General features: G+C 45.8%; 1 protein-coding gene across 4 annotated transcripts in view; it reads right to left on the bottom strand.

Annotated features, from left to right (window-relative positions):
* Window positions 1-4,420: 4,420 nt before the first annotated feature.
* LOC147887161 (uncharacterized) overlaps window positions 4,421-27,999 on the bottom strand; it is a 191,011-nt gene continuing 167,432 nt past the window's right edge. For 3 of the 4 annotated variants that reach the window (XM_087394693.1, XM_087394692.1, XM_087394690.1), the window contains 2 exons: window positions 22,675-22,831; window positions 4,421-4,709 (listed from right to left, as the gene is read on the bottom strand). In XM_087394693.1, coding sequence (XP_087250819.1) covers window positions 4,530-4,709; window positions 22,675-22,831 — 337 coding nt within the window. In that variant the 3' untranslated portion in view covers window positions 4,421-4,529. Of the gene's footprint in view, window positions 4,710-22,674; window positions 22,854-27,999 lie in introns of all 4 variants that reach the window. The other variant, XM_087394694.1, reaches the window with a different exon arrangement.

Here is a 27,999-nt window from a genome sequence, read left to right on the forward strand (position 1 = left end):
TGAAAATGAATTTGTGCAAGGATTGCCACTGTTACACTATTCATGAGGTGTTCCCTGAAAGCCCTTATGATGCAGTAAAAGCTTCTATAGCTTTGAGGCTGGAACAAGACCTCAAACAATCACCTTGCCCAAGAGAGCTCTTTTCACGTTGAAGATACCTAGACCATCCTTTGCATAAGTTGTCCCATGCAACCTTGATGAAGACAACAACAAGAGGCAATGTACCAAGCCATGGCCTTCAGCACATGATTCACCCGCAAAGCTCACCGCACAAGTAAAGGTTTACTTGAATTCCAATATAACACCTTACAGCACATGCTCTCAAGGGCCTGAGCTATATGTTGCGTGGTTGTAATATCAATCTCAACCTTGCACCCTAGGTATCGCCCTGTCTAGCCGTGGGGAATCCACAAGGTTCCCCCCAAAGTGAAAGAGCTCTTTGTTGCAATATCAAGACATATTGACTTATGGGATCCTGTTAACCTTGGCCCCTGACGCCAAGCAATCAAATGACTGGCATATCTTCTTTAAACTTGCTATTGAGATCGCCACAAAGATAGCTGTGCTATCAACATATTATGAGTCCAACAACTCCTCCAATAGAATAGGGAGGCATATTCCTACTAAGAGATATGAGACAGTTGGCCCTAGGCCTCTGCAAATATAAACGATCATTCTTGCCAAATGGCAACTAAAAGGAATGTCCACAAAACAAATCATAAATGATCATCGATAATAGCTTGCCAAGTGGCAAACAAAAGTAAAGTCCCTAAGAGGCAATCATTTGATGCAATTTGGATACAACAAAAGGAGACCTCCTAGAAAGATACATGCATGATGCATCTAGCCATGTGATACACATCAATCTAAACCTACAACATTGTGGTCGCTTTCTTCTTCCTCTCCATCATCCCCATCATTTGGATCATCTCCAACATGAATCATTCATGACCCACCACAAGCACGATGTTCTAGCCATCCTTCAGCTTCCATCCACTAAAATCCTCGCAATTGTACACAGCATTGTTCCATACATTGCACTAGGGGAGAGCACCTTATTCCACCATTCTACAAGTAGGGAATGGCTTTGCAACTATGCTTCTAGCAAGCAAGGTGAAGAGTTTTGGAGGATGGGACCTCGGGATTACATGCAGGTTCGACCGAAAAGTCTTTGTTTGTTGATGCCGAAAGGGGGCAACCTAGTGTCTACAAATGGGAACATACACATTGAAACTCCCAATCTAAAGTTCATCGACACATAGACCCATTCATACTGCTCACCATGACTGATCTCTCCCATTGGAGAAGGCACCCAGTTCTATGAATGTTTGTACCGAAAATATATTCTACTGGATCACGAGAATATCTAGCGGGCTACCTACAAGGGCCCACTGAAGCTCCTGTTTGAGTATCAACCATTTTGCGGCTGTTGATGCACACAATTGTATGGCCCATGTACATTGCATCTCACTACTATCTTGCTCATCGTAGAGTGGTGAACAAGGTTTTCTTGGAGCTCAAGGCAGGTCTTGATCTTTTTTATCTAATAGCCTTTAAAGAAGGTTTAGAAGGGGAAACATATCTATGTCTGTGCGCCTCGTGCAAGAGGTGTCATCGGCTAGGGAGTTTCCTATAATTCATCCAGATAGGTGCAGCAGAGGGACGGATGAGCCACCAATTCTTCCAAACCACAAGACCCAGATCAGCAGGGACAACTCCAATGCATTTGGGATGAGGAGGGACAGATATACTTAGCACCCCAGAAAATTTTACAACTGATCACCTCCTTCTATAGTCAAATATTCAACGTGGAGGCTTCCACCCCTGAGGCGGAGATGGTAGACTCAACCTTTTGGAGGGCAGGTAGCTCTAGCCAAGATGTTGATTGCAGGATAGATGGGGAAAAAAGGTCTTCTCTCCCTCATGCTCAATCCGACAAGGGTGCCTAGTGCTCTCTTTTTTGTTCCTCTTTGTCATCTATCATCATGATCTTATTTATGAACTTTACCAGTTGTGGCTTGTTTTGAATTTTTTGTTTTGCAAAAAGGACTTCTATTAAGTATGAACAAAACCTGCAAGAGCAAAGCTCAAGGCAGAAATACATCTTGCAAGCATGAAAAAGAAACACCCTATAGGGGGCCAATAATAAGCTCCTCAGATTGACAAGGAAGAAACCAAGGCTGAGGCTGATAATGCCATCTCAAACCTGCTGTGGAATCCAAGAAAGAAGGGGAGCCCCTCCATTCCTTAAGGAAAACAGCACGCCCTGGCACTCCCAACCGTCATCCATGAAGGACAGCATCTGGTCCCTACAATAGGATCAAAAGTCTGCAAGGACCACACCTCATTTCCTACTGCAGCGAAAAGGAAACCCCAAGCCGGGCCCAGCACAGCCCTTTTTCCCAGGGCAAACACAAACGATTCAGACCTCCAGATTGTGGGGGTAGTTGGGGGGAACATCCATGTAGTTCCACAGCTCAACTCTCCTAAAGTCCTCAGATAATGGCTGTCCTGCAATGGGACTACACCTTCATGTCGAAGACGAGGAAGCCGAAGAAGGGAAGGCTGCAGGGAGTATAGAATAGTGTGTTTGTAAATGGGTATGATGATCTGGTGTTCCCTTCCTGTTTCTGTTCCCTAGGATTTTCATGAGCCTGCGTTCCTTAGGGGGTCGGCATTCTGTTGGCATGCACGTTCCCTAGTAACTATGGTAAAAGGTCTGGGATATACCCTCTAGCCTGCAGGGCTAAGATTCGATGGTGCCTTAAGAAAATATGGACACCTATTACCTCATGGGGGAAGGATGGATGAAAGTGGAATGACCGTGGGATGTTTGTGAGGAGCCATCAAAAGCTATGGGGGTTGTATATGCGGAAGAAAGATGAGGAGAAGATGGGGAAGTGTGGGAGCAAGCGGGGTTCAATGAGGATCAGGGGGATCCAGGGGTATAGTAGCAAGAGGTTACAGGGGGAAACGTGGCTCTCCATGCTTTAGCTGTCAAAGGAGCTGATGGTAACTGAGTTACATGCACCTTGCCGAGACTTGCTCCCCCAAGCTCCCATGTGGTTGATCCCGGGATAATAACAGAGCACAGGTCATCCACAAAGCCTGATAGATTGTCTGGTACAACAAATAATATATACTACCCAATAATTTTAAATTCCTTTCTAAAATTACTGGGATCATTTTGCCCTGAAAGTTTATAAAGGGCTCTGAGAATCACGTCTTCCTCTGATACTGTAAGTAATCTAATCTGTACATTTAGTGTAGTCCATAGCTGCTGCTACCTGTTCTCGTTTAAAAGAGAAAAGTTCCTGATTCTGCAAATAAACCTGACGTTTGCAGCCATTGCCTAACATATATCTTATGACATTACAATTATTGGAGGTTGCGATTGCAGCAGCTTCCATTGTGATAATGTATGGTAATTACATAGACTTCCCTTTCCTTCCATATATCCTAGAAGTTATAGGTATCAATCTCCTCCCATCCCTCCTCCTGTCTCTGAGGTACTTGACTGGTTGCAGCAATGAGGTTCACCCTGTAAAATTGATTTGAGACCATTGTGGAGCCGAGAATAGAGAATATAAGTCCAAAACATTCAGAGAGTACTTTACAGTCTCAAACATTTTTATCTTCAAAATGAAAAAGATTTAACACATTCTCTGATCGTTGTCTGCTTTTTAACCTCTTCTAGATAGGGAATCCAATATAAATGCTCGAAATCTGTCCACATTACCACCATCCTGTCCAAATATGATGAAAAGGATGAAGTTGTTGATGAGTAAGATGAAGTTGTTGCAAGTCAGTTGTAGATATTGAAGGCTCCATAAATAATGGTGAGTTATTGACGATGAAAGGAAGATCTTTGAACAACCATCATTTCCGCTGAAAATAGCTCAACACCATTTATATGATCTTGGTCTACTGTCTAAAATTTCCCCAGCATTTAGATCTCCTATACCACCAGATGGCATACAGCTACATGCTGAGAAAGTATTGTACAGAGTTCACCTATCTTTCCTTATGCCAAACGACCCACACCAAACTTTGAGTTCACAATGACGCTAAGAATGGAGCAACATAAATGAAAGAATAGAGGATACCTTAAACGTTTCCATCTCTTTGTGCAAAGAATCTCTACTGCTTGCTCTGACCACCAACTGAATATCTCCCTTTCTGCCTTCGTCAACATCAAATCAAAAAATGCTCAAGTCCTGCCCAATTAACATTAGCCTGTCCAACATGATGAGTACACTGAAGTTAATGAGGTGTCAACCATAGATACAGAAAAATCCATAAACAGTGTTGACGTAAAGGTGACATAAGATCTTTGCTAAACCAGCATCTCTAGGAACTTTTATATTTGTTTTTAGTACTCAATTATGGAATAAACAATTCATATTATATAAATGTTGCCATATTACAAGATTACACTTAATTTTGGAAGGTCATGTTAGAAGAAAAAATTCCCATTTACAATATAGTTACAATAGTGAATAGAATGGGCAACTTTATTTCCTATCTGATCATCCCCTTTCTGTGCTTTGCCGGTTAACTTTGCCAAGATTTGGTGGTCCCAACTCTACGAAGTCCCCAATCTCTTTGACAAGCCAATCGAGCTCCACTATTTCAAGCCCAGAACCAAATCTATGCTGTTTGGTACCTTCTGAAACCTGACAGCAAGCAATTACCTGGCCATTCCGCTCCTGCAAACAAAGCAAGACTATATGGTAAGAGAATGCTAATCGATATTGATGGGAACTTTTTTCATGAATTGATGCCTTGCAACTACTAAAAAGCTTTTTTTTTTTTTCCCCAAAAAGAGACTTCTATTAAGTATTGAAGAAAACCGTTAGAGCAAGCTCCATACGGGATACACCATGCAATGCATGAAAAGCTCAAGAGCCAAAAAGAAAGAATTGGGGCTGATAGTGCCATCTCAATCCAGTAGAAACCTCCGAGAAAAAGGGAGAACCCTTCCAAACTCGAAGAAATACAGTCCTTCTAGAAGAGGCTGCTCGTGAAGGGCCCTGCATGCTAGCCCAAATGGCTATCAAAGTGTGAACCGTGTCAGTCCAAATACCCGTGAACACCTGTGAAGGGTGTATCTGGGTGCCATCCAAGGCCTCTGTACATCTAGCTCTCCAAATGTGCCAAGAGGAAATGCTAGCCAAGATCTCCCAAGAGGTGTCCACTGAAGCATGAGAAGCCCTGAAGGGAGTAAGTAGTATATCCTGAAGAGAGCAGGGCTCTATCACCTGCCGGCGGACCGAGAGTGCCCAAGAAGACGGCTCACCCTCATAAAACACCTGGGGCCCAGTAAGGGATAACCATGCGACCGAGCCCCAAAGTCATGAAGAAAGGGGAAGTATGAAAAATGCTGAGTATCCTCACAACCCCTTTCCAAATAGTCCTCGCCTGACTACAATCCCAAAGGCAATGTCGCACTGACTCCTCTGCAGAGTGACAGCGAGGGCAAGTGGGATCAGCCCCAAAACGTGATCTCCACAGGTTCACTGCAATCCCTCCATGAATAGAAAGCCAAAAGAAAAGAGTGATCTTTCTATTTCTAAGGGATTTCCAGAGCCTCCTCCAGAAATTCCTACGCAAATCTGCAGTGATGAAGAAGCTGTCCCAATGGGGGGCTCTGGAGGGAACCCAACCCTACTGTTCAGCTGAAATCTCCTGGCATTACCAACCGTGAAACGAAAAAAGGGAATTCCCCTCTCTCGGTGCCCATGATCTATCCACTCCCACTCTCCTGGGTCCCACTACAAGCACATGATAGGTGCACGTCCATACAACCACAACCTCCACGATCCCAAGGCCAAAAGCAGAGGGTCGGGGTCTAAGTACCACTCCAAGCCCGCTCCATGGTCCACAAAACCAGCAATCCTGACAAGCTGAAAGGCAACCTCTAGAAGAATATCATCCGTGGATCTAGAGAGTATACCTCCATCCCCAACGTCAAAGACCAGTGCATCTTCTCCGAGACCTCGAAGAGCGATGACCTGTAGAGGAACTGCTGTCCTCGAAAAAGCTCCCATCCAAGTGGCGGAAGTAATAGGCAACTCAACTGCCCATTCCACCGGGATGGTTGCATCTATCTGCTGAACCCTGCGTGCTACCCCTCTGAGGTGACTCACGGACTGCAGTCTCTGATCCTCAGGTAGCCTGATAACTGTCTTCCAAGTACCTACTGTGTAGGCGGGGCCTCTCTCCCATCTAGACCACTGCATGTAATGGGAAGTGCCCAGTGGTCTGCCATGCTCATCAAGTATACTATCATTCCAAATGACCGGCTACCTATCAATTTCTTCTAGGGTAGAGGGCGGAACCCTTCGAAGAGTGTTCTTGAAGCTCCCCTAAGCTTTCAGGATGGCAGACATGAGAGGAGAGGCAGGAGATCTGAGAGGGGCTGAAGTAAAAATCCATCTTGGGCTGTCCACCCAATCATCTCCCAAGGTTGGTGTGTAAGCCTGAATGCGTCCAAAAAAGAAATCCTTCCAAGGTTCCTGCCCAGGCATGAGTCCCCTCACCACCACCTTACAGCCTGCAAGTCCGGGTCAATGATGTTAAGGCCCCCTTCAGATGTAGGGAGAATAATGGTCTCACAGGCCACCCTCGCTGAAACATCTGCTGTGCCATCAAGTCCACTCCATAAAAAATTCTTGACTAGTCTAATGAGCTGAGTGATGCAATTCCTAGACCGGCACAAGCAAGAACACACAAACCAAGCGGTGGCCAAAAGAACCTGGTTCACTACCACAACTCTAGAGGCAAGGTCGAGTTGGGCTGAGCTCCAAAAAAGTAGCTTTTTCCTTGTACTTTCTAGTACTGGGGCAAACTGCTGTGCTGGAGAGATGCCCAACCCTACCTGGCATCCCAGATATCTGACAGGAACACCCCTCTCAATCCAGGAAAAGCCAAGGTCAACTCCCCAGTCTAGAGTTTCCTCATCACTGATCCAAAAGCCAAAGGATTTATGCCAGTTAATGTGTGCCCCTGCAGCTGAGCAAAAAATATTCAAGGCTGTCCGGAAAGAATCAAGTGACTACGAAGAGGCTTCAATAAAAATAGCAGTGTCATCAGCCAACTCACAGTCAAGAAGCTCCTGCTCCTGTCTCAAGGGCAATCTCAACCCAAAAAGCTCAGCGTGAGATCTAAGGAAGATACTCATAGCTTCTGCCACAAAAAGAAAGAGGAAGGGGGCTAAAGGGCATCCCTGACGAACTGATCTGAAAATCTGAAATCTGTCACACCTTACCCCTCCAATCAAAACCTGGCTGTGAGCTGATCTATAAAGGGAGGCCACCCCTCTAATCCATGCATCTTAAAAACCAAAACGTAGAAGAGTGCCCTCAAGAAAGCCCCAATCTACTCTGTCATAGGCTTTCTCAAAGTCCAGGAGTAGAACTGCCAGTCTCTGCCCGCTCTCTGCATAGCCCACTCAGTGGCTTCCCAAAAGGAAAAGATATTGTCAAATATGCTCCTGCCATGCACAAAGCCTGTCTGAGTATCATGGATGAGGTCTGGAAGAAGGAATTATGTGTTGGTAAAGCGTGCATCAAGTAAGCATATCGTCTCTGGTGAGACCAACACAGGTAAACTCTGCCAAACTTCCTCTCTAGCCACATCTCTGGCCTGTGTGTCAGGATCTGCGGAAAGGAGGGAGGCATAGAAAGCTGTCGCTAAGTGCAAGACGGTATTCGGATGAGACTGCAAAACGCCGTCAGAGTCAATAAGCTGCCTGACACTCTCTCTACTATGTCTGGGACCAAGTGTAGAGAAAAAGTGTTTATTGACTCTCCCTCCCATCTGTATCCAAAATGACTCCCGTGCATGGAAGGCATACTCTGCTCTCTGATCAAGCAATGTCTGCAAGTGAGCCCTTGCTGTGAAGATTGTGGGAGAGAGGGAAGGAGTCTCACTTGCGGCTTTCTCACATGCACAATGGGGGAATACACACAAAGGTGGAGGCTGAAAACAGTTTTCCTCTTCTTAGTTGTGAAAGCCAAAAGAACTCTAATACAAAGAAATAGAAGAACCCTATATGTGGGTCTCAAACCAAACTCAACTAAATAAGGTGGCATACTAACTGAGCCACAAACTAGAGTAGATAAGGATAGCTGTCATCCAGCTATTATTCGTGGGCGGTATACCAACCGCATCTCCAGCTAACAAGTCGGTGACATAAATCCATAACAGTCACCCTGCATTTCGCGAGTGGAGCTCGATATCTCAACACTCCCCCTCGAGCTCAATCCCAAATCCTGCACACCAAGCAGGTCTCTGAACTTGCGCAGCTTCTCTGCGCCCAATGCTTTCGTGAATATGTCATGTACCTAATCCTCTGTGCTGACATAAACTAGATCAATAAGACCTAGTGAAACCTTCTCCCGCACATAGTGATAATGCACCTCAATGTGCTTTGTTCTAGCATGAAAGGCTGGGTTCTTTGCCAAATGTATACTGCTCATGTTGTCACAATGAATGACAACCGGCCCATCTGTAGACTGATGCATATCATAAAGTAGCTTATGCAACCAAGCTACCTCACATGCAGCCATTGCTGCACCCCTGTACTCCGCCTCTGTGCTCGACAAGGCAACTGTAGGCTGTTTCTTGCTGCTCCAAGTGACTGCAGCACTCCCAAAAGAGAACACATATCCACTGGTAGATCGTCTATCAGAAATACTACCAGCCCAATCAACATTAGTGTATCCATGCAACTGTATCCGAACCCCAGCCTCATGAAATAGTCCATACTGCAATGTGGACTTCACATACCTGAGTATGCGTCTAGCCGCATCCAAATGCGGTTTCCTTGGAGCCTGCATAAACTGACTTACCAACCCAACAGCATAGCTCAAATCTGCCCTGGTAATAGTCATGTAAATCAAACTTCCTACTATGCGTCTGTACATAGTAGGGTCTTCCAGAAGCTCACCTGCATCTGTGCTCAGCTTCACATTCTGCTCCAAAGGAACTGAAATAGGCTTACAGCCTGTCATCCCATATTTGGACAGCATGTCCAATCCATACTGCCTCTGCAAGAGCTGTATCCCACTTGGTGATCTAATCACCTCAATGCCCAAGAAATAACGCAGCTCTCCCAAATCCTTCATCTCAAACTTCTGCCTCAATAGCATTTTCACATGAAGGATATCTTCATCACTATCACCTGTGATGATCAAATCATCAACATAAATGACCAGCAGCATAATCCCTTTCTCTGTTTTTCTCACATAGAGTGAGAAATCTGCCTTGGAAATCTGAAAGCCAATAGTGACAAGATACTGTCCTATCTTGTCAGACCATGCTCTAGGTGCTTGCTTCAAGCCATACAAGGCTTTCTTCAACCTGCAAACAAACTCAGGATGAGTAGCATGAACATAACCTGCTGGCTGCTCCATAAAGACCTCTTCTTGCAAATCACCATGCAAGAAGGCATTCTTTACATCCATCTGATGTAAAGAGCATCCCTTTGATGCAGCCATAGCAATGGCTGCTCTTACGGTTGCCATCCTTGCAACCGGGCTGAAAGTTTCTTCATAATCAATGCCATATGTCTGTGCATACCCCTTGACAACTAATCTTGCCTTGTATCTATTCACAGAACCATCTGCATTGTGCTTGATCTTATAAACCCACTTACAACCAATTGCATTCTTGCCTTTAGCCAAAGGCACCAATTCCCATGTAGCATTAGCATCCAAGGCATCCATTTCTTCATCCATGGCTTTCTCCCATTTTTCATTTCCCATGGCTTGCTCAAAAGAAGTGGGTTCTGGTTCTTGTATCACTTTGACCATATAGGCATAGTGAATGGCTGTAAATCCATCATATTTCAGCCTATCCACAGGATACCTAACCCTGGTAGACCTGCGCAAAATAGGCTCACTTCCAGGTGCTCTCAAAACATCCCTGGTCTTCCTTACTCCAGGTGTAACAACAGAAGGAATACCCAACTCATCATCAATGCTATGTTCTGAGCCACTGGATTCACCATCCACACAAGAGTGACCTGCATTCACATCATACATGGGCTGATCTACCTTCTCTTTTCCTTTTCGTGATACCTGCGTACCACTCTCTGCATTGCTTTGAGGGGATTCTCCTGATCTCAATCTGCCTGTCCATGGCGAAGTATGTGAACCACTGGTAGAGGACACTCCAGGTCCACTGATATTTTGTGATTGCTGCTGTGCATTCTGTGCAGCATTACCATTTTGTGCATCTACATCAATCATCACATTTACTGGTTTATACCAGCTGCTCATCTCATCAAAAACAACATCTCTGCTCACTGTGAACTTACGTGTAGAAGGGTTATAGCATCTATACCCTTTCTGCTGCAGAGAATAACCAATAAAGACGCACTTCTCAGCTTTTGGATCCAACTTGGACCTCAGCTCATGTGGCACATGGACATAGGCAATGCAACCAAAAATCTTCAAATGAGAAATATCTGGTTTCCTACCAGTATACATCTCCTCTGGCGTCATGCCATGTAATTCTGCAGTGGGAGTCCTGTTCATTATATAGACTGCTGTAGCAACTGCTTCAGCCCAATAATAATCTGGTAGATCTTTTTCATTTAGCATAGCCCGAGATACCTCTCCAATATGCCTGTTTTTTCTTTCTGCAATTCCATTTTGCTGTGGGGTATGACTGCATGAATATTGCTGCTTTATACCATGCTCCTGCAAGAACCTTGCAAACTCATTTAAGAGGTACTCTCCCCCTCCATCTGACCTTAGGCATTTTATTTGCAGGCCTGTTTCTTTTTCAACCATAGCTTTGAAAGCTTTGAAGTGCCCAAATACTTCACTTTTCTTTTTCATAAAATACACCCACAGTTTTCTGCTGAAGTCATCAATAAATGTGACAAAATAGTGACAGCCTCCAATAGATGCAGCTTTTGTAGTCCACACATCAGAGTGGATTAATTCCAATGGCTTTTTACTCTCTTGAACATGCCTAGGAAAAGGTTTCCTTGCCTGTTTCCCAAATTGACAGGCTTCACAAATCTTGTGCATTTCTGCAACCTTGAATTTTGGCAATCCTGCAACAATATTTTGGGCTTGCATTGATTTAAGTCGCTGTATATTAACATGACCAATGCGTTTGTGCCAGATATCAATATCTGCAACTACACCGGTCCCATGTGCAAACATTGCTGCACTCAATTCAGGCATGTCTACATCCAACGTAAACATCCTGCCCTTCTTCTTTCCTTTTGCTATCAAGCGACCATTGTTTTTCATATCCTCAACAAAGCATCCATGAGGATTAAATCTGACCTGCAAGCCCTGCTCAACCATCTGACCAACAGAAACCAGGTTCTTGGTGATGTTCGGGACATGAAATACATCAGACAAGTATTTCTTTTTCCCATCCTGCATAGACAAAAGAATTTTGCCAATCTGCACAATAGGATGTGCAGTATCATCACCAGTCTCCACAAATCCTGGCTTTTCCATTTTCCTTGCATCTTGCATCCATTCTGCATGACCTGTCATGTGGTTTGACGCACCTGAGTCAACATACCACACATCATTTTGTTCTTCTGCACTTGTCACAGAATTGGTCATATGCTGCACCATAAATAGATGCTCATTTCTATCATCACCCTGCCTCCTAGAAGATGCATAATTGCCTTGCTGCAATTTTCCATTCATAATGTCATTCTGCTTTTTGTAGCAGTCCTTAGCCATATGACCCATTTTGCCACAATAGTAGCATTCAACATTGTTGTTTGCATTTTGGCTTCTCTGCCATCCACGACGGCCTCTTTGGCTCCCCCTGCCTCTAGAGTTACCACGTCCTCCTGCATAGGACTGGTTTTCTTGCGTTTGCTGCATATTCTGATTTCTACCACGGCCTGCAGATTGGCCTCCTCTACCTCTGCCTCTACCTCTGCCAGCATTTGAGTAGAAGACAGTTTCTTTTGAAGTTCCTGCTGAAGAAGATGCACCCCCATTTCTCTGCTCTTCAGAAATCAGAAGAGCAATCAGCTCCTCAAAATCAGGAAATTTTTCACGAACGGCAATGGATGTCCGGAACTGTGCATAATCCTTTCCTAGACCATTCAAGGTCACAGAAACCAAATCATCATCATCCACTGGCGACCCAATGGAAGCAAGTGCATCTGCAATTTTCTTCACTTTCATGTGGTAGTCATTTATGCTCAAATTTTCTCTCTGCACATTGTGCAACTCCTGTTTGAGTTGCATTTTCCTGGCTTGCGTATTTGTGCTATACATTTTTGCCAAAGTATCCCATGCCTCCTTTGGCGTATTTGCATCCTGAATATGCACAATCATGGAGTCCGAAATACTGATAGACAGCCAGTACATAACTTTCCTGGCTCTCTCATGCCATCCTTTGAATGCCTGCATTTCTTGTTGACTGGGAACATTAGGAAGAACAGGTTCTTCTTCATTTCCTGTAATGAATTCCCAATAGCCTTTTCCCATCAAGAAATTCGTCATTCTAAACTTCCATGCTTGGAAGTTGTTCTTGTCGAGCTTTTCAGTGACAATCTGTGAAAGAGAATCAGATGCCATTACAGAACACTGCAAAATATTCTGTCACTGCAAAAAACACAGCTTTTGCCTCACACGGGCAGATCTGCAAAACTGATGAAAGTGGTATTTCACCACACAGTCACTTCCTAGTGACGATTTTGCATCAACAGGCAACAGGCATGAATCTGCAACTCCCAATATCTCTGCACACAGGCATACGATGCAATTTCTGCGGCACCTTTCCACCGACTAGCCGCGCAGTGGTCGCACAACCAAAAACAAGGCCTTTTTCTGAGTGCCTGCGAAGAACTTCCGCCTTTAAAACGGGCCCCGAAACGGCCTCAAATCAGAAAAATAAAGTCACCGAGGGCTTTGCCATTTTCCCGCAGCATATACTGCGCTCTCGCCACACCGCGAAGGGCGTCTCAATCTGAAACAGTGCACTCCTGCACTTCTGGCTGTGCTACCTACAGAGATTTGCTCTCAAACTCGAAATAGGAAAGCAACACTGGTCCTTTTAGCAGGACACCACGAACTTGGCTTGCTCTCTTGGGCTCCTTACCAGGAACAAGGCTCTGATACCATGTGAAGATTGTGGGAGAGAGGGAAGGAGTCTCACTTGCGGCTTTCTCACATGCACAATGGGGGAATACACACAAAGGTGGAGGCTGAAAACAGTTTTCCTCTTCTTAGTTGTGAAAGCCAAAAGAACTCTAATACAAAGAAATAGAAGAACCCTATATGTGGGTCTCAAACCAAACTCAACTAACTAAGGTGGCATACTAACTGAGCCACAAACTAGAGTAGATAAGGATAGCTGTCATCCAGCTATTATTCGTGGGCGGTATACCAACCGCATCTCCAGCTAACAAGTCAGTGACATAAATCCATAACAGTCACCCTGGCATATCGCGGTGGAGCTCGATATCTCAACACTTGCCGCAGCAAGGCGCTCTTGTATCCAAGCATCTGACGGTCGTCTCTGCTCCTCCCTCTGCAAGGCTGCCAACTGCCGGCGGATACCAACCTCTCACCTGAGTACCTCACCTCGCCGAGCACTAGCAACGGAGTGATAAAAGTCGTTGATACTGGCAAGTGCTGTGGCCACATGTGAAGGACCGCGGCCACCCCCCCTGCATGTGAGAAACCCAGATCTCCAAGACTGCCTCTGTGAGAGTCTCATCCGTGTATAAGGCATCGGGGATCCTGATACTGTGAGACCGTCCTCTCAGATGGGCCTCTGAGATGGACAGAACTACTGGAAAATGGTCAGAAGTGGAAACACCAGGTGCAATGCAAACTGTCCCCCCTCTATCAAGAGCCCAGTCATCCACATAGAATCTATCAATCCGAGCATGGATAGGCATATGCACCCTATGGTTCGACCATGAAAACAAAAGTGACTGAGACTGAATATGAAATGCATCATCTAACCAAACATCTCTACCACTGAACTTGAATAAGAAGGCATCCTAAGCTGCTCTCTCGAGGGAATGAATACCACCTTCTCTGCCCCCTTGCTTATCAGAAGCTGCCTCAACCATGTTGGAGTCACCTCCAATAATCCATGAATCTGCAATGTCAGCCCACAAGAGCAACTCTTTCCAGAACAGAACACGGTCCCCTCTGTTGTTCGGAGCACAGAGGTTGAGGAAACCAACCTTACGTCTGTCAATCAGAAGTAAAACCCACTGGGCCCTGGAGGGGGTTATGGTGCCGTGTCCAATGATTAGAGGGAGAATAGAATCTGAAACTGATATGCATGTACCTCCTCTGGTTCCCAAGGCAGGAAGCCAAAAAGTCCGGCCTGAAAGCAGCTTACCTGACGTGGAGCAATCTCTGACATCCAATTTGTGTTCCTGAAGAAAAAGAATGTCTAGGGAACCACCTGAAACACCTGGATGGAGCTGATTCCTGATCAGTTGTCTGCGACGGCAATGAGGGATGCCGCCCAATCCCTGTATATTCCAACTGGCTATCCTCATCGGCGGGAGGAAGCGGGTTGGAATACCTTACCCAACCTGGTGGCGGAAAAAGAACCCTCCGCCGGAGCTGTGACCTCTTGCCATACACACGAAGTCCAAGGGGAGGAAAGTCCACAGGTGAAACAGAGAAGGATCTCGCCGAAAGTAGAAGATACAAAATCATCATCTGGGAGTTCAGAGAGGCCCTCCAAAGCGGAAAAGGAGTTCCGTTGAGCCAGTCCTGGGGAGGGTGTACGAAGGATTCCTACCGAAGCAGGGATAGAATGTAAGACCCCCTTCCCTCTATCCAAAGAAGGAGGCACCTGTACTGGATCCTGATCAAGATCCTGATCAAGAAGTGCTGCGGACGAGGTGCCAACAACCTGGGCTGCTGAGGAAGGTACAGCCTGATCCAGGTATGGGGTTGAACAAGGCTCCTGAACACTAGTCTCCTCCCGAGGCTCCAAGGGGGTAGCCTCCGAAGCGGTGGATGTGTGATCTGAAGTAGAGGGCCTAACTGCGGCCGGAACCCACCGTGGGCCAGAGATGGTGCAAGGTGCAAGAGGGACTCGGGTAGCCCTAGGAGGGGGGGGAGCCCGTGTCTAAGGCGGTGCCTGTGGAGCGGTAGGTCCTGATCTAGCTCTCTATCGTAAGCTAGTACGAGTTGGTTGCTTTCTGGGCCTCTTTTCCTTCTTTGGGCAATCTCTGGCGAAGTGCCCCAAGGATTTGAAAATCTTGCACTGGTCCTGCCGACCTGCAACCTCAAATCTCTGGCGGAAGAAGGACCCATCGGGTCGCTGTAGCATGATGTGGTCATCTGAAATATTGGGGTCCTGGACAATGACCCTAACCCTAGGTACCCCATCCATCCTTACCGCCTCAGCAGCCGAAGAGGGTTTGCTAGGAAGAGGGGGGATTTCTGCTACCACACCAAACCTCTCGCCAATAACTGAAAGTAGCCGGTGATAAACTGAGGGAAGACCAGGGAATCTGATGAAAACAGAAACTCCCTGCTTGTCCTCTTCAACTGGGTCAAAGCCCAGTTGAAAGGGAAACAAAAAAATCCTCCTGTAGCCTAGAAAAAGAAAACCGGCCTGTAGCAGGTCTCTTGTGACATTCGGGGAATCTAGGCACACCTGAAAGAAACCTCGTCCCAACAAACGAACATCCTTAAGGTGGGGGGCGAGCTCCTGGGGAAGTGCCGCAAGCATCCAATCTCTAGCTTGTGACCTGGAGGGGTGGGAGCCATGGATGCGTACTTAAAAGCTATTGAGTGACATGTATCACATGTTAGAAACCAACAGGGAAGTCAAGTGTTCTTAAATTTTCTCAGTGCAATACTGGCTTGCCATTATGAAGTCAAGTCCTACCAACTTGTGTATGGATTTTGTGCAGCTATTAGCTGGTAGTACACAATAATCTATGGTAGGTTGGTTGGATGAGAAAGTTTTCCTTCCCCCCAGTTAAAACTAGTCCATTAATAGGACAAAGAAAATACAAGCAAAAATCTAAACAGTTTGCACACAAATCTTAGCTTTAATAAACTTATGGAGATAAAATGAACCATTCCTTCATTGCATACATCTTGATGCCAAAGTGATTTAAGGGAGTATGCAAGGCCAAAGGAACAGACAACCAGGCTGGGGAAATAATGAAATCAAGACTGCACGTCCCTGTGGAGAGTAGGGCATTGTCCCTACACTCTGTGATTCTGAAGGCATGAGGCAATGCACTACAACAGAAGGGCATCTACCCTTTTAGATGTGCCATGTTGTTAAACTATCTGCTGAAAGAGGGATGAGCTATGCATGATGCCAGACAATTATCTGCCTTCTAGTCTGGATGACATATTTCCGTCAATGTTCCTGTGCATGGTCATTTTTATTGACATGATGAGAAACATACAATTCCTACTAAAAAAAGAAGAATGTCCATAAAGAATTCTTCCAAAGTGATAATTACTGCAAGAACCTATATTTACACTCAACGTTTAAAATGGCATTATTGTATATTGGATCAAATAGCTTTTATGTGCATAGCACTATCAAAAGTAACCATCATCCCACCTTTGATTCTTTAAACCAAACAAAAGGCCATCTCTCTTGAATATATTTCCACAATACATAAATGCATAATGTTCATTTTGCTACTCAAACTTCGATCCATTTCCAAGTTCGAGTATAAATACCCTAGATGCAAAGCTTGTCTGTCGTCTGTGATCATTTGTGCAATATGGATGATCAATCCAATTTCCAAAATTTCAGGAAGAATTACAATATTTGATCCAAATCTTCAAAACAAAGCCTTGTATGCTAAGATCGTTATCAGAGGCCTAACTCCAAGACCTTGCCCTGTTACGATAGAGACACCCCACACAGTTGCTATCTTCAGGCGTTGACCACATGTCGACAGGCTTTGACCACATGTTGACCATGTGTCAACACAGATCAGCCACACGACACGAGGGATCGACCACATGTCAATCATGCGTGACACATGTCAACCATGGGTTCATCTAGGAGTACCGTATCCGAGGCGACCATACGTCAACACATGTCAACCACAGGTCAACCAGGAGTACCATGCCCAAGGCGATCTCATCGAGAGTTGCGCAGATGGAGAGTGAGCTTAGCACATGGAGCAATCAAGAGTATTTACAATTGCACATGGTGAAGACGTGTACAGTGGTTCAGTGGTGCAATGATCCAGCTCGCCTGCACATGGAGTATTTACACCACCCTGACTAGAAGAGGCTGGCAAGTCAGGGAGTCAGGAAGCCATCAAGAGAGCCAGCGGCGCAACGGCTATCCTCAACAGCTAAGGAGATAGGAGGATGACCAATCGGGAGAAAGGGGAGAGATTCTTAGCGAAGAGGGGACCCTCCAAGGCAGGGGGTGTTGGAACACTGAAAGGAAAGAGTAGAGTTGACACAAAATCAGAATACTTGCTTATAGAATGAAGAAGAAAGAGGTCCTTAAGTAGGCACCTTATACAAGGTCACTGACATCACTGATGACCTCAAAGCTCCACAATCATCTCCTCAATCTGCTCCTAGATTCACTCAATCATCCTATGTGGCTTTTCCACCACCTAACTGTGCTTGTGGGCACCTAACTGTGCCTCTAGCACTCACACATAGAAACATAAGGTGTGCCTGAGGCATACACCTTGAGATATCCCAACAAACCCCCCCTCAAGGAAATGCCTCAGGCTATGTCAAGGATACATCTAGTCTCATAGTTTCTCATGCCATCTCATGGTGGTCAAGGATAAATCTATGGCTAGGTTCTCATGCTAGCAAGGGTTCCCTTGGGTGTAAGGTAAACAGAAAGGGATACAAACAGACCTTCCAATGGTTATCTCCCCTACATGTACATGCACACAATGTCTGTAGGAGGTACCATGGAACAAAAACATACACATGGCCTACATCATAAGGTGACCAGAGGTGTTTACAAAACACACAAAACACAATAGTTTATTTTCATTCATTTTGGAGGACTATCCAGGCCGAGTACCTTGACATAAAAAGAGAGATCTGGAGCATACATAGAGATGAGTTTAAAATGCATAATCTTCAAAGGATGCCTCATCTTGTGGAGGCTCATTCACTGTAAGTAGATTTGCATTCTCTGTCTTTGCTTTGGCTTTGCAGAACTTCTCACTATAGTTGTTTTTGCCACAGTGCTTGCATGGATTTACTTTGAAGCAGTCCTTTGAAAGGTGATTTGTCTTTCCACAGTGATTGCAAGGAGAATACTTGCCCTTCTGGAATTTCATAACATAAGCAGTGTCATTGCCTTTCCTTAGCTCCATATGTCTTTCTTCTTCTTGGAGAGCTGAGATAATGCCTTCAAGGTTAGGATTGGGAAGATTCTTCAAAGTGCTAACAATGTGATCAAAACTTTCAGGCATACTCTTAAGTAACACTGCCATAGCATCATCAGGCGTGATAGGAGAGTTGATAGAAGCTAACTGAGTCATAAGACTCCGCATATAGTTGACATGAGCAGCTAAAGTAGTATCACTTGCCATCTTTAATTCAAAGAAAGAGATTTTAAGTGATAGTTTAGATATGTGAGAGCTTGCACCAAAGATCAAGTCTAGCTTCTGCCATGCTTCCGAAGGAGACTCCAAGTCAGCAGAGATATGATGTATGTAATCATCACCCAAAGCTAAAGCAATTATACCATATGCTTTTTCTTCTCTTGCTGGATCCCTTGCCGGTCGTGTCGGAGTTGAAGATTGTCCAGCATTTGAGGCCGTAGAAGAAGCGGTAGGAGTAGGTTTGACAAGTCCCCATAAGTTCTCCCGCATCAATGCAAATTTTACCTTCATTTGCCATGTATGGAAGCCCTTTCCATTGAACTTCTCAAGATTATATAAGGTAGCCATGAGAGGGTCTAACCCAGATATTGGGCAGTGTCTATCTCTCTTACAAGGCAAAAATAACTGAAATGCTTCCAAAGTATAGGCACTTGATGTAGCAAATAGTAGTGACTAGTTTTCAAACAATGATGCTACTTTTTGCATGCTTCATAGAAGTGGATGAAATAAACACTTTCCAATCACAACCAGGTCTAGCAAGTCAAAACAAAACTGAAGCAACACTTGTAGTGAAGTTATTGAAAACTTCAAAAGACCAGAAATGCTAGAGTAGCATTTTATGTAGCATCATTTTCAAAAGTATGTCAAAACTGTCAAAACTAGAGAGCTGAACTTGGAGGGCTCATATCACACTCTTCAAAGCAAAAGAAAGGGGGCTTTCTGAGGCAAAAGAAAGCTGGTATACCACAGTAGATCCTCTGGGAAGAAGAGGCGAAAATATGCGTCAGGTCGCCTTCACCTTCTTGAACAAAGTCAACTGGTTTTTCTCTGTTTTCTCCTTCAATATGCAGCCATTGCTGCTCAGATTTCAGCACAAGGTAGCTCTAGGTATGGAGAAGCTTGCCCTGGAAGGAATTAGACAAAGACGGAGTAGGCGCAGAGAAATCGCAGCAGAGAACTTCGACGATCTTCCTGTAATGGCGACGAGCAGACGCAATGATTCGTCGATTCCTTGCAGCCAGGAGTTCGCCCCAACTAGGTGGATCTTCAGCTGGAAGGGCGTGGGAAATGGGTGAGAATTGGAGGAGAACAAGCTCAAGCAAATTTTTGGAAGAAGAGGGAGAGATGGTGAAGAAGAAGAAGAGGAAGAAGATGATGATGTGGCAAAAATGGGCTCAAGGGGGATCAAATGGCTCTGATACCATGTTGGAACACTGAAAGGAAAGAGTAGAGTTGACACAAAATCAGAATACTTGCTTATAGAATGAAGAAGAAAGAGGTCCTTAAGTAGGCACCTCATACAAGGTCACTGACATCACTGATGACCTCAAAGCTCCACAATCATCTCCTCAATCTGCTCCTAGATTCACTCAATCATCCTATGTGGCTTTTCCACCACCTAACTGTGCTTGTGGGCACCTAACTGTGCCTCTAGCACTCACACATAGAAACATAAGGTGTGCCTGAGGCATACACCTTGAGATATCCCAACAGGGGGATGAGAATGAAGGAGAAGGTGGAGAGGGGATTGGGGATTCGGCATTAAGCATTAAGCATTCGGTGTTCGGCATTGGAGCGGGAGAGAGGAGAGTGAGGAGAGATAGAGGCTGGAGCTATGAGCTCGCCAAGGGGAGAGTGTGGAGATAGCTGTATGTACCCCTCTGTCCACTAGGGGGATAGACGTGTGTTCTTATGACTTGTGACTTGTGACCTGTAGGTGTTGGTCCAATGGCCAAGTTGGTCATTTTCTCATTCTTCCTGTCTCTTTCTGATATGGGGATTGTTCACTAGTGTATGATGATGTTTCTTCTTATGCTCATGTTGTGTTCTCATGTGACTGCCATTTAGCATAGTGCACTCGTACGTTGCTGTTCACTGCAGTACAGCCTACGACACCCGCACACAACTGCATGGTGCACTCCGCGCGATCCACTGCATTAGAGCATTGCAACACTCATGCTTCTCACACCAGCAGCCTTTGGCATCCGGTAACACCTCCGGAAGGATAGGAACGCCTCCCCTCAAATAGTTTATGGCAATCACGGTGGGACACTGTAGCAAGAGGGAAGTGGAGTTCTTGGGTCCTAGAGGAGAGAGTTCTTATGCCGAGTAGTTCTGATACCCTTGAAGGAGCGAGGGAGAGGAGGTACTTAAGGAGAGTGAAGAGGAGACTTCCGGCCGACCAAACTAGATACAAAAAGCACTACATGAGACGGAAGTTCGCAAAGTCCTCAAGAAGAGCACAAAGTGAACCTATTGGCGCTGTAGCCAGAGCAAGTAACTTCATCGAGACTCTCATCGATTTGGACCAACAAGATCGGTGGTGGTCAGATCCCGACTCCGGAAAGTACAAAGCGGGGAACAGGTGAAAGAAGAAAGTAATAAGGACGAGGGCTCCTCACACGTGCGTCAAGGTCAAGACAGCCCCTTATCTCCTGTTGCAGCAATGTCTTCATTAGCAGCCACTGCAACCACTTCAACAAGAGTAGTACCCACTTCAGCGCCGGACTTGACATCCAGTGGCAAAGCTGCCATTTCGTCTGCCATGCATAACCCTGGTCCTTCCAATCTAGTTTCTACATCCGTGACATCTGTGGGTTCACCTTTTCCTCCGGTCATGCCCCTACCATTGCCATTATCTCTACCCTTCCCTACTGCTTCTTATCCATTCTACATGGCTTCGACCCCTTCCTTCTCCTTCCCAACTATCTCCACATCCCCATTGACCCCCACATTCCTCGTGTCTTCACCATCTACTTTTGCAACGGTAGTGCCTACAGCATATGCAGTACCATCTATCTCCACTATGGCTACATCAGTAGTAACTGCAGCAGTGTGGTCTCCTGCCCGGGGTGTTGTCTCATCAGCCACTCCACCATATGTCTCCATAGTACCCACATTGAGCACTGCTCCATCGGGAGGCCCTTCTGCTCTTCCTTCTGCCTCAGCTTCCGGAGTGAGTGCGGTGGTTCTCAGTCCTGGAGAAAAAGCCAGACTTCTTGAGTTACTCAACAAAGTCCATGTGAAGACTCAAAAGTTCAAAGGTCACCTACATGAGGATGTGTAAGCTGATGTGAGGAAGTTTCTCACAGCGGGCAAAGCCAAGGGTGTGGAGAATGAGCATGCCTTTCTACACATTTTTCCTTCGTCATTGGAGGATGCAGCTGATGTATGGTATAGCCGATTGTGTGCAATAGTCTAGATGGAAAAGAGGTCTCGCTTCCTCTGTGGGTTCCTAGAAGGACTTCAAAAACCTTCCAGATGATCGTAGACTCCAATTGGTAAGTCAAATCAAAGGAAGTGAAAGGAGAATACAACAGATTGATGCAGCCATACCCTTGGATTGGGTTGTTTTGCAAGGGACGGACCTTAATCTTGGTCTATTTGGCTTGGGGCCTTTACGAGTTTAGGGATCCCAACTTCAAGTTATAGGACTACGAGGATCAAACGGGGATGCCTTGGACTAAGATGACTGGAAGTGTATTGCTAGATTATTGAAAACTTTTACGCCTTTTCCTTTCTTCGTGACCTTGGGCTCGATAGCCTGGCTTTCTCTCTAAGGGCCTCGGGTGCTTAATGAGAGACATGATTCTTCTTGGGCTCTTTGGGTTCAGCGACATTTGGTTACACCATGCTCTCTGGATGATGTTTCTGCATCTCCTTTTTGACATGCACATGCCTCTTTTCTGGCAAGCATTTCAGCATGGCATATTTGGACATCCAAATGCACAGAGGCGTTGGAAGGTCCCCAGGTCCACCCTGCGCATTTGAGGGAGCATGCACAAGTCTTTCCAAACAGCCTCTAGTAGGAGAGCTATTTTCATTAGGGAGTGGAGTGGCTCCCCGTTTTTCTAGGAGTCCACCAAAGGGTTGAGGTGGCACTTTCAGCCTCAACCTTGGTTTTTTTTCTAGCTCTATTACAATAGCTTGATTTGGCCCTATTTGGGTGCTTGTTTTTTCATGCCTTGCATGATGTAATCTTCTCTTGAGCTTTGCTCAAGGAGTTTCTTTCACACTTAATAGAAGTCTTTTATTGCAAAAAAAAATCCCAGCAGGCCAAACCTTTTCTGCACCCTCTCCAACAATATGGTTTCTGACATTGTGTTTAAAAGAAGAATATGACTTACCCCTTCCACCACTATTTTGACAGAGTCTATATCCTTAGTTTGTCCATCTATTCGTTTCTGAAAAATTGTTCCAACGCTCCATTGAATATAAAAGGTGGATGCATTGAATAGCATGTCCACAGAAACTGCAAGGTTTGATAATGTGTCTCGTGCCAACCTGCAGAAAAAAAAAGCTACGTCTGCAAGAAGATGTATATAAAGAGTCCAGAAAATTCATTACCAAATGGAGCAAGAAAAGTAATGTTATGCAAGGAAAGGAAATGAATGCTTTAGAAACGAAAAACTGAAAATGAGAGAATGGAATACACAAGTACTCAAGAGTCCCAGAAAACAACTTGGTAGATTCATTTTGAAATCCATCAAACAAGCTGATCAATTCGAGATGATTACACATCAATCATCTGCCACTTCAGGGCATAGTCTCATGTTCAGTTTTTGGTGCAAAAAAACTGTCGTTAACATATCAAAGTCTGCATTAAAAATTGATCCATACTCTTACACAGAGTCCTCATTTCTCTCTGTTCAAAAGCGCACAAACCTGTCTCACTTAAATGCACACTATCCAGTGAAGTACCACCCTTCTGTCCCTAATTTGTTGAAAAAATATAGTGACTTTTCAAATATTCTATAAATATAAATAGTGACTTTTCAAAATGGAATACCCAAGTACGCTATAGTCTCAAAAACCAAATAGGCAGATTCACTAAGAAATTGTTCAGTAAAGTGGATCAATTCACAACAATTAAAGATCATTCATCTGCTACTTTGGTGAATAGTCTCGTTTACAGCTTTATAAAATGCAAAAACACTATTGTAAACAAAATGTAAGTCTGCATCCAATTCAGCACAGAAGAGTATCCTCGTTACTGTCTGTTCAGAAGTCCACCAAATCTTTAAGTCAGAAACACAATCTTTTGCTGTATAATTTAAAGAAGCTCCTAGTGTTTCATGTTTTTTTAAAGCAAACGATATACCATGATCTCTACAGAAGTCCCCCACAGAGATTTGTTTTCTAAAAGATTTCCACTCATGCATTATTCTTGAAGGGTGAGTTATATTCGTACCAATGAAAGGACATCCTACACTTCACAATACCATGGATTATCGAGATGGTCTTTCCATCCTAGAAGATAGGAGGACTGAGTTTCACCCGCCTAGGCATTCAAGACCCGGTCCCCTCTCTCATTAGTAACTTGAGCTCTCTCCAAAGGACGGTATGTGGGAGATGGTCGTCAGCATCATTGCATGTAATATCTGGGTAGTGGTGTGGAGTTACTAATGGTGGGGGGAAAGCAGGCTCCACCTGCAGTGACCCTCGTCAACATTTGGCACCATGTCATCTACACCCTATGTGTCACTTGAGAGCAGTGTACAAAGGGGTCTAAGAAGACCGCCGAAAGGCAGAGTGTTTCTGCAAGGCATGGCCTGCAGGCACCTTCTACATTACACCCCTCCACCTCGGTTGTTGGCACTTGTTTCTAAGACACTCTAGGAAGTGGTGTGGATCTTGAGAAGCAGGCTGGCCGGCTGCATAGCAGCCAGGCCAAGCATTCCACAAATTGCTGACTTGTATTGTGTTTCAATTTTTTTTCATAGACAGTTCTTTTTTCTAGAGGGGGAAAAAACATTGGATCTTTCTTCTTTGGCTTCTTCATCTTCCAAGTGCACTTGCTTCCAACAATCCTGACAGATCAGTACTAGATCCTTTGCGCTGCTAAATGTTTCCACAAGTGGTGAGCTATCGTCTCAAGGTTCCCGGCATCACAACAATGACAAGCCCCATCTACCCTCATCTGCACTAACCACGTTCCTATGGACAGACCTCCATGGGCTACCATCTAGAAGAAATAAGAGATCTTCCTTGGGTGGAGGCTAGTCTAGAAGCGGGGAGCCAAACCTGTTAAGGAGCTCATCTAGCACCTACTGCAATGCTGCTCCCATGAAGGGTCTAAGCCAATGCATCCAGCTGCATTCATCTACCTTTGCAGGTGGTATATGAGAAGAAAGGCACCACTACTACCTGCTCTAAATGCCCAACCTAGGATTGTTAGAACTACTCACCTAGATCCCACTGTACCTCATGCAAGGGTCTATCCTCCCATAACCAAAGGCGCCATCGAGAGTGATCTTGCCCATACCAAAGTGTTGTCGTTAGCTCGCCACAAACGGAGAACCACTGAATCCTTTGCCGCTCTATTGAGTCTAAGATCATCGTCACCGAGATTTCTGTCCCCTTACTTTGATTCAATCTGAAGTGACTTGCCCAATCCAATGCTAAATAAAACTGGGTAGGGCTCATTGTGGTCCTCCTACAGAAAAAAAAGCCCCTCCTGCCATGCTTTTGGGGGATAGCCTCATTGATCTCTTGTATCCTTCTACTAGCTCCTCTCCTCAGGTGGGTGAATAGTGTAGCCTCTCCTCTAGTTGCTTGGGGAGCCGACTTCAAGACCCAAGGATCACACCAGATCAAAATCTCAATGTGCCCAACCAATCTGCGCACAGGTCTCAAACATCCAAGTGCAAGATCAAGGGATGTCACTCTTGAACGCATCCTCCTTGCCTTGGGGATTAACACAAATGAGGTTGCCTGAGAGATGTTACCACACTCTCATCAAGATCCTCATCAACGGTGACCCTTTCCCTTTGAGAGGGGCCTCTATGAAGATCCACCGTTGAGACTATTGCTACTATCCCCCTATGTGGGGAGTGCTCCTTAGAAGCCCTACTATAGTAAGAGCTTTCAAGGCTCCGAGCCTAGGGTCATGTCCCTAATATTGAGCTTTACCTATATGGATTTGCTATGCATCTCTAGATGCCTGAGTCACTATCTTCCAAATGACCCTAACTCGAGTATTCCATTTGCCATCGGAGCATGACTCTTGAAATTGTGCATCAAGTTGCCCCATGCACCTCCTTTTTTTTTTGCAAAGAAAAGAACCTTCTATTAATGCTTGAAAAACTTCATACAAAACAGCAGCCCTGAAGGTGCTGAGTATGGAAAAAACCGGGAAAAGGCTGAAAGAAAAACCGACCTGTTCTAGAGAAACTTAGCTCACTACCTAGGGGATCTCTCGTACTGGGGCTTACAGCCAGGTGGGGGGACTATACAACCAGCAAATCGCTCGCGGAGTGAAAATGTAAAAAACTCATGCAAGCCAAGCCTTGCAGAATTGAGCACGCCTCGCGACAGTCGCCCTAGAGCATGGGGTCCCACACTCCCAGGTGGAGCGGAGGGTGTAGATGATATCCTACTAGATGGCGACCAAGGTAGCCGAGGGTGGAACCGGCCATCACCAAAATGCAGCGAGCAACCCAACACAGTGATACTGGCTACTCCCTCCCAAACGCTGTCCTCCGGAGGAGGAGGAGCCAGGCTATCAAGAGGGACCGCCTCATGGAGCTCTATCCTCTGAATGCTCTGACCCTTTATCCGATAAGCTCGGGAGATCTCATCAATCTGGAATGCATGTCCTCCCCCTCAATCAACCAGGCCACCATCCCCCAAGTGCGCACTGCCTCTAGAGCTGTCGTAGCGCAGTGAGGATTTGGATGGGAGCCCTTAGGATTATGACCCGTATGATGATGCAGCGAGGCAACACGCAGCCTGATTTTTTCCGTGTAGGACCTGGAGGCCTACTCTAGGCAATCACTGAGAGAGACCCAAAGATGGATGGGAGTATGGATGGGATTCACTGGCAGATGATCAGAGTGACGGGATGTTTGGGGAAGGAGTGGCACATTGACCCTCCCAGTATCTCAGAGCAGGATGCCCCCAGATGATGGCGCCTCTGGCTTCAGGAGGGTAGGCCCTTGAGGGAAGTCCAGTGGGATCCGAGAGAGTGGTTTTGGCCCTCCAGGGGCGACCTTGCCGAGCAGGTGGACGAGGTTGGCAGGAGGCTTCAAATGGATTTTTCAACATGGACCCCTTTGAGGGAGAGGCATTGGGTGGCCCAGCCGGGATGTCCATTCTAGGTTTGGATGCGGTTATGGTCCAGTTTGTAGCCGAGGAAGATATCCTACTTCTTCTGGCTGGTAGCCCACAAAGGCTTGCCCATCGGCTAGTGGTTGGAGCAGATGCAAGTGGAGGGGCGGTGTCACTATTAGCTCTGCTGGTTTTCTGGACCTCAAGGGAACACCAGTCCGATAAAACTGGCCCAACCATTTGCTACTGTCCATCCACACGCGAAGTCCCTCCCACCAGGACCCAGGGATAGCTAGGTCAATCTCTCTCATCCTCTGCCCTACCCCTTGCAAATGCGCTACGACGCCAAGCCTCGCCTCTGCCTCCACGGGTAATCTGCTCCATCTGCCAAAGGACCCAGTCGGCCTACTGTCCCACTATGCCCAACCAATGTGAGTCCGTTATCCGAGCATACGCCCCTCCTGATCTCGGATATCTGGGTTCAAAACAAGGGGCTGACGCTCGAACTCCTTTCTGCATTTGGGCTGAGCTTGAATGAGGCCCCCTGCTAATCTCTGCTAGACCCTATGGAGGCTCCTCATCAAGGGGGAACCCTTCCCCATAAGGAGGGCCTCTGAGAAGATCCATCTGTGTGAAAGCTGCCATTGCCCCCCCCCAATGCGTGGGGTGTTCTTGAGAAGGCCTCGCTGTAGAGGAGATACCAAGGCTCTGCACTTGGTGTGAGGCCGCGAACAACCACCAACTTGCCCAAAAGAGGGCTCTGCTCTGCATCATACCCAAGCCTCCCAGTGCCTGCGGCATGATCATCATCTGCCAAGCAACCCGGGCTCTAGTGTTCCTCGTGCTGTCCGAACCTGCCCAAAGGAAGTTCTGAACCAACCGTCGGAGCTGCCCAATGCACCCTCTATGAAAACACCAGTAGGAGGCGATATACCAAGCCGTGGCAAGAAGGACCTGGTTTGCCACTAAGGTACGACTTGCTAGGGAGAGTTTGGCCGACCGCCCCATGCACCTCCTATGAAAGCACCACCAAGAGTCGATATACCAAGCTTCCACCAGAAGGATCCGGTTTACTACCAACACTCTCTCTACCAAAGACCATATGGCTGAACTCCAATAAAGGAGCTTGTGCCAAACACTTTCTAAAACTGGGGCAAGCTATTGCTCAACTTAGATATCAAGTCACACCTGACATCCCTGGTATCTCGCTTTGCCCACCGGGAATCCAATGGAAGCCAAGGTCAGCCCCCCAAACCTAAAGTGACTCAAACCTTCTAAGGAAACAAATTGATTATATTCCAATTGACGTTGGTACGCAAGATAAACCATACACCTCCAAGGAAAATGAACCCTCTCTAGCCTCTCAAATGAACCCTCCATGAAGGGTTGTATAATCTACAAAC

This window comes from Dipteris shenzhenensis, chromosome 23 (assembly GCF_047967505.1).
Source record: "Dipteris shenzhenensis isolate YYH24624 ecotype China chromosome 23, Dip_SZ_1.0, whole genome shotgun sequence".
In the NCBI taxonomy this organism is placed as follows: Eukaryota; Viridiplantae; Streptophyta; class Polypodiopsida; order Gleicheniales; family Dipteridaceae; genus Dipteris; species Dipteris shenzhenensis.